The 6071-nt window shown below is 29.9% G+C and overlaps 1 protein-coding gene across 1 annotated transcript; it reads left to right on the plus strand.

Annotated features, from left to right (window-relative positions):
* Positions 1-32: 32 nt before the first annotated feature.
* On the plus strand, positions 33-4722 carry LOC149481881 (uncharacterized). The gene is made up of 3 exons (XM_089704915.1): positions 33-185; positions 517-539; positions 1380-4722. Exons 1-3 carry the CDS (start codon positions 175-177, stop codon positions 4589-4591), a joined length of 3246 nt encoding a protein of 1081 aa, XP_089561041.1. The 5' UTR covers positions 33-174; the 3' UTR covers positions 4592-4722.
* Positions 4723-6071: the final 1349 nt, after the last annotated feature.

Consider the following 6071-nt stretch of genomic DNA (forward strand, 5'->3'; position numbering starts at 1 on the left):
ACATAACTCCGATTATATTTTTAAAATATTGAACGCTTACTTATAACATTGTGATGGAACGCTTCACATGAGACACTCTTATTTTCTGTATACAAATATAAAAGTATTATTTCAGTAGAAAATAATTAAATCGACATAAATTGGTGTTTGGATCATTTGTTTGAAATTTCTAAAATGAGGCAAAGGTGAGTTTTACTGTAATTTACAATGGCATTATATTAAAACCAATCCTGAATTCTTAAATGAATATATATTCAGAGTTCTTAGTTGAATGTAAAAAAATATAAGTACTTCATGTTAATTGTCCCAATATTTTAATCCGTCGTTTTTTTTATAAACAAAAGTAAATTTTATAAATATTATGCTGGCCTTTGCTGGCATACAGTTACCAAAATATTATGTTGTGTTGTTATGTTACCAAAATATACACAAAACGGGGGTTTTGAGTTGATTTTTGTAGATTAATTGTTAAGTATTTTATACTTTTTGAAAAAGCTTTGAATTATATATTTACAGATACGATATAAACATGCTTCCTGGTGAGTTTAATTTTAACTAATATTATAAAGCTGAAGAGTTTGTTTGTTTGTTTGTTTGAACGCGCTAATCTCAGGAACTACTGGTCCGATTTGAAAAATTCTTTCGGTGTTAGATAGCCCATTCATCGAGAAAGGCTAGACTATATAATATCATCACGCTAAGACCAACAGGAGCGGAGCGACATGGGTAAAACCGCAGAGCGCAGCTAGTTTTAAATAAACATTAGTTTGTTTATTTATAGATTATTATATTAAATCTGTAAGTATTATAGGCTTAAATAAAGTCTTAGTATGTTGGCAATTTGTTAATTATAATAATTATGTTGCTATATATTTTTCATAATATTATAATAAATAGCATAGTTATTTCTGTATTAAGAATGCTTATTAATTATCAGTTGTCATATGTATTTAGTATAATTTACTTTAGCGCGGTTAAAGTAAACAATTTGTTAATTATTCAGATTACAACCAAATTATATACTTAATATATTATACAAATATGCATACTCACAAACGTTTACAATGTTTTAATATATTATATAAATCAAAGGTGACTGACTGACTGACTGACTGACATAGTAATCTATCAACGCAGAGCCTTAACCACTGGACGATGTCAGGACATAGGCATCCGTTAAGAAAGGATTTTGATCAATTGATATAATAGGGGATGAAATTTCGTACCATGAAAATTTATCTTTTCCACGCAGGCGAAGCTGCGGGCAACAGCTAGTTAGTGATACACCATAGCGCTTTTAATCGAAGTCTAGTTGAATAAATTAATATGCGAGTTTGAGGGATAGTTCCCAGTGATGAAATTGTATTGATTAATTTCAGGAACGATCGCCATAATGCTACTCATTGTTCGAGTAGCAACAGCAGACGTCTGTGAAAGTAAAATTAATGAAAAAAGTTGTGTGACTGAAGTAGTGTGTGATGAATATTTCAATTTAAGATATAACTCTTATTATGAAATTAGTCCACGCTGCACTCCTATGATATTATATAATCCGAATTATGGCCGAAATATGCTTCCAATACATTTAGTTTACAAACGCCAAAGCGAAGAAGATGGAGTAGAAATTCCAAAAAGTATTGAATACGGAATATACTATTATGATTATATAACAACACTAGAATTAAGCAGTAATTATTATTATAAATTTCCACTAATTAAACACATGAATAAATTACGTCTACTAAATGTTTCGTACAATTCTATAACAGTTGCTAAATTGAGCTCAAGATACACATTCCCCGATTTAGAAGAAATTGATCTTTCACATAATACAATAGAAGAATTTGAAATTAGTGCTATGGAATCACCGTTCAGTAGCTTACTAAGATTAAATGTTTCTTATAATAAACTGAATGAGATAAAAGAAGCGGTATTTGATCGATTTGCCAATTTACAAATGTTAGATGTTTCATTTAATGAAATATCGAACATTAACCCATTTTCATTTGAAGGTATTAAAAATTTGGTCAATTTAAACTTAGCTTACAATAAAATTGATGAAATTAATGGATCTCTGTTTAGATTCACAAAACTCACTCACTTGAATTTGAGTAACAACAGAATACAAAACATCTTGTTAAAAGACTTCGAGAAGTTACTTCAATTAAAAGAATTAGATTTAAGTTATAATGCAATAATAACAATTGAGAAGAAGACATTTCAAGGTATGAGTCTTTTAACTAGTGTTTATTTAAATAATAATGTTTTAAAGGTATTAGAAAAGGAAATGTTTCATGAAGCGACGGATTTGAAAACTATCGACTTATCATATAATGAAATAAGAATTCTTCCTAAGTTTATGTTTGACGGTAAAAGTATAGAAAACTTTGATATACAACGAAATAACTTAGAAGGCGTCCTAACCAATGGTACGTTTAAGGGATTAATGTTTATTTTTCAATTAGACTTGAGCTATCAAAGCATAAATGGCATTGACGATTACGCATTTACTGGGCTCGATAAATTAGAAGAACTGTTTTTAAATCATAACGAAATAAATTCTGTATCGCCAAAATCATTTGACAATTTGCTAAATTTAAAAAAGCTTCATTTTTCCAACAATCAAATTGCTAATCTAGATTTTGCATTGAACAATCTGAAAACTCTTAAATTTCTATCAGTTAGCTATAATTTCATTGGTTTGATTAAAAACAAATACTTTAATGATCTGGTTGCGTTAGAATATCTAGATATTTCTTATAATAATATATCTAAGATAGAACCTAAATCTTTTGAAAATCTAACTCAATTGGTCGATTTTGATGTTTCTAATAATGCGTTAACAGATGTTTTAGAAAGTGATACGTTCTGTGGTTTGATGTCAATACCAATACTAGATGTTTCTTCCTCGTTTTTAACAACTATTAAGAACAGTTCTTTTAACCATATGTTAAATCTTCAGAAACTAAATATATCACACAGTGCTGTGAATGAGGTAAATTTTAATGCTTTTATTCATACGGGAAATATAAATATACTTGATTTATCACACAACGCATTGAAATATTTAGATATCAATACAACAACCCTCGCTAATCTTAGCGTTTTATATTTAAACCACAATCGAATAACTGATCTGTCATCAAATCTTTTTATGAACATGAAAATGTTAAGTTTAATCGACCTTTCATTTAACGATATAAAATATTTAAATGACAAAACATTTACAAACTGCACAGAACTTTCGTATTTAGATGTATCATACAACAAGCATTTTAATTTTAACGTATCTATGATGGAAAATCTAAATCGTTTAAATAAACTTTTACTATCTGGTATTGACAAAAATATCCAATTCGACAAAACTATCGATTCACCTTTGAAAATATTAAATATGCAAAATTCTAGTGTCACTAATATAACGAGGCTTGGAATTAATCAATTTTGGTCACTCAATGAATTAATTTTAAGCAAAAATAATATAAAAATTTTAGGAGTCGGAGCACTCACTAATTTAACTAAATTGGACTTATTAGATGTAAGTTTCAATAAAATACAATTTATTCAACCAGGTTCTTTCAAAGACAATAGCCACTTACGTATTCTGAATATTTCTCATAATCATTTGACGGCTCTCACTTATGGTACTTTCCGTGGTTTAATTTCTTTGGAGACTCTTGATTTATCTTACAATGAAATACCGGATTTACAAGGCGAACGCTTCTATGATATACAAGGATTGAATGTTTTGATAATTGACTTCAATAAAATAAGCAAAATTGATTTTGAATCCAAAATTCATTTTACATCATTGAGCATTGGTGGAAATCCTATTCCTTGTGAAATTTTAGTTAAATTGAAGATAAATGGTCTTTCAATAACAGCCATAAAATTAGACGAACATTCCAATGAAAATATTGACGGAGTCTCCTGTCATGGTCAGCGTGGCATCAAACGCATGGAAAATAGCAGTAAATCCATCGAAAACAACGACGCTTTAAACGATATAAGGGAGATATTAATCAGCTTATCAGAAAGAAAATCAACTGAAGAAATATCGAGAGTGATAAATACTGAAAACGATTTTAGTCAAAAATTTGAGAAGTTAATGTATAAAAATATAAAGAACGGCGAGGAAATTATTCAAAATAATAACATAACAAATACATTTTTAGAACGAATGTTAAAGTTGATGGTTGCTATGAATTCCCAGGCGACGTCGAAACAAGTGACGATAGTAAAAGAGAATGCTACATACGAAAATATATTACCATACATAGAGCAAGTTAAACAAGGCTTAGAAAGCTCGTTTACAATAGAAAAGGAAAAGATCATTTCTGACTTTAATGACAAAATGACATTGATAAATAAAAAGTTAGAGGAAGTCTCCATTAAAACCACAGAAAAGCCCGATATCCAAGCGAACAAAGCAGACTCTTTCTTGTTTTCTAATATATGCATTGGCTTAATATTATTGATTCTGTTGTGTTTCATATCGTTTAAAATATACGAATCAAAAGTTATGTTGGCTAGACGTAGAACAATAAGTACACAACGAATTGCTAACGCCATGGATAATTCAAATTTGTAAACTTTTCATATCGATTATTTTTTAAGCTTCCATTAATTAAGTCGTTAAATTCTAATGTATTGATTATAATTAAAACTTTATGATGATGTGATAAAATATACGTTAAGAAATGTTGTTTGATGTTTTCTTTATAAAATCCTGTCCTTGATCAAATTGACACTTGGCTTTCGATTCCTTATTCTAAATCATTAAGACCAGTGCCGATAATTTTTGAAACAAAAAAAATCACAGTAGGATGAAACCCATTAGAAAAAGAGGGGAATGTGATAAAAATGAAAGGAGAAATAAATTACGGTCGATCCGAGTTCGGAAAAGGGAGGGGGGGGGGCAAGAAAGGAGTCTTCACTTGTTTATGTCATCCTTTATATGTTAAAATATGATGAGATGCTTTTTTTTCTAATGTAGAATAGAGCAGCGCTTGACCACGATCTCGCTTGCTGGTAAGCGAAGATAAGGTCTAAGATGGAGAGCGCTTCCTAGATGGTACCTATTGACTCTTGTCTTGAAGATCTTCCAATGTTTTTATTGTATTTATTAATATAGGACAAATTAAATCAACAGGCTTGTATAGTTGCATGTTCAATGCCCAATAATTATTGTGACAACATACCAACAAACTATGGTAACAAACTTAAAAAATATCTACTATTCAACTTTTATGTACGTTTTTTGTAATCTCCTTAACGACCGATTTTGATTACCTGAACATTAATTAGTGTTGACCGCAAGTAATCTCACTTTTCAAACGAATTCACGGCCGTCAACTAGTTGGAGATATATTTGTACTATTGTTGAAAGCATAAAAGGAAGTTTAGAAGTATGTTATTCAAGAAATAAGAACTTAAGGCGTGCGAGTGAAGTTCAGTCAACGTGTCTCCAAGTCACGTATTCTCTTGTCCATACAGATACGGATTAAAACTATTCAGGGCCCGAACTCACAACTGTTCACATTCATGTTTGCTTTTGTCTTTAAATTATTCTTTTTTTTTTATTTCACACTTTATATTAACTCTGGGCATATAAACTTAACATATTTTCGCCACATTATAAATAATTTGAATTACAACTCACAATTAATTACCAATGTTTAAAATTACTGAATAATATTCCGAAATTTAGAAACTTAACCGATTTTAATGAACTTTGATTCCGATTTTACTTTCCGGTTGCACTTAAGATTTTTGGCAACATATTTGATTTCCTTGGTCGGGATCTCGTACGTGCGTACATACATATACTAGAGTGTAGAAATAAATTGATCATTTAATTTATTTGTTCACATCACCAGTCACCACATTCCAAACCTAAATGGCAATATAAAATATTTTATAAACAGAGGTAGAGTCAATAATTTTTAATAACTCAGGCCCCGGAATCACAGACACAATAGAAAATCTATTGTGTCGTGGACCGATCGGGCCGTTCGGGGCTCAATGGGTTAAAGTAATTTAAAAAATCATTGGGTAGAGCCTTATGTAAT

Source organism: Colias philodice, chromosome 16, assembly GCF_061535455.1.
Source record: "Colias philodice isolate Cphi_HAF_F1 chromosome 16, ilColPhil1 Martin Lab GWU primary, whole genome shotgun sequence".
NCBI classification, from domain to species: domain Eukaryota; kingdom Metazoa; phylum Arthropoda; class Insecta; order Lepidoptera; family Pieridae; genus Colias; species Colias philodice.

Bases quoted from the DNA above. Each gene is read 5' to 3' on its own strand.
- LOC149481881 (XM_089704915.1), top strand. The intron at 540-1,379 runs GTGAGTTTAATT...GATTAATTTCAG, and splicing joins CGATATAAACATGCTTCCTG to GAACGATCGCCATAATGCTA.